The 1143-nt window shown below is 42.8% G+C and overlaps 1 protein-coding gene across 1 annotated transcript in view; it reads left to right on the top strand.

Moving 5' to 3' along the window:
* LOC101861698 (ubiquinone/menaquinone biosynthesis C-methyltransferase UbiE) overlaps positions 1-1143 on the top strand; it is an 11529-nt gene that overhangs the window by 7227 nt on the left and 3159 nt on the right. The window contains exon 5 of the mRNA XM_035969786.1: positions 245-380. Within this exon, the coding sequence (XP_035825679.1) occupies positions 245-380 (136 nt within the window). The remainder of the gene's footprint in view (positions 1-244; positions 381-1143) is intronic.

Here is a 1143-nt window from a genome sequence, read left to right as displayed (position 1 = left end):
TTATTTTATTGTTATTATTATTATTATTATTGTTATTACTACAGTATCATTATTATTATTGTTGTTATCGTTATCACCAATCAAGAAGTATTCAGGGCATTGGGGACATAATAAAGTCAAACTGTACACTCTTGTTGTTGTCTTGCATTGAATCTTCAATTTGAGAATAAGTTTGAGTACAAGGCAGTCAGTCAGCTGTTGATGGGAGCAGCTTTACATCTTCGTTGCTCTCGTGTCTTCGCAGATTCACCGAGCCGGTTACAGGAACATTGATGGTATAGATGTATCTCAGGGAATGCTTGATGTTGCGAGGGAAAAGGGCGTTTATGGGGATCTCATTTGTCAAAGACTAGGAGATCTACCGCTGCCCTTTGATGACAGTAAGCGATTTGTGAGATTCAATACAACCTCAAAGAGTGCATGGTTGGCTTGTACTCTGGTGTGTTTGTTCTTTCTTTCCTATCAGACGTCTATTGTCTTTATGTCTATCTGTCTTCTTCTTCTTTTTTGTTTTGTTTATTACTTTCCGGTAACACAAAGGGGAAAACCGCGTGGAACCTGGAGAAGAATCACAGAAATCGATGTACAGAAAAATGGGAAGACATGGAATAACATCAAGAGGCTAGCCCAGGATAGAGAAAGGTGGAAGGTGTTTGTCCGTGGCCTATACCCTGGTGCCGGGCGAGGAAGGCAATGATAAACACCTATAATATGGTCTAATTGTGTTGCAAGTGCGTAAAACTCTCCATAAAACAAATCTAAAAACAAAAACAAAAAACTGCAAGTGACCATAACTTGTTCTTGGCTCCGCTCTTTTGCTCTACCCCTTCCCCCGGTCATCGCCCCCTCCCCCTCTCTCTCTCCTCCTCCTCCTCCTGTTTCGCATGCGTCTTTACGTCAGTTTATTGATCTTTCTCTATTTCTCTGTTGCTGGCATTCAGCACTCAGCACACGGCCGATGGACATTTGCAAGAGAGATAGTTATACAGAGGGACAAAATACAGGAAAAGAACTAGGTGCAAAATGAGGACGGGTAAAATCTGTCGCTCTAAACACGGTCAGCCATGAAGGGCTCTGGAAAATCCCGTGACACCTCTTCCCTCGAGAGGAACAGGGATGCTCTCTCTCTCTCTCTCTCCCCCT

The sequence above is a fragment of the Aplysia californica genome, unplaced genomic scaffold, assembly GCF_000002075.1.
Source record: "Aplysia californica isolate F4 #8 unplaced genomic scaffold, AplCal3.0 scaffold00009, whole genome shotgun sequence".
Taxonomy (NCBI): domain Eukaryota; kingdom Metazoa; phylum Mollusca; class Gastropoda; order Aplysiida; family Aplysiidae; genus Aplysia; species Aplysia californica.
Note: the sequence above shows the minus strand (reverse complement) of the source record. Positions and strands in the feature narration are given on the sequence as shown.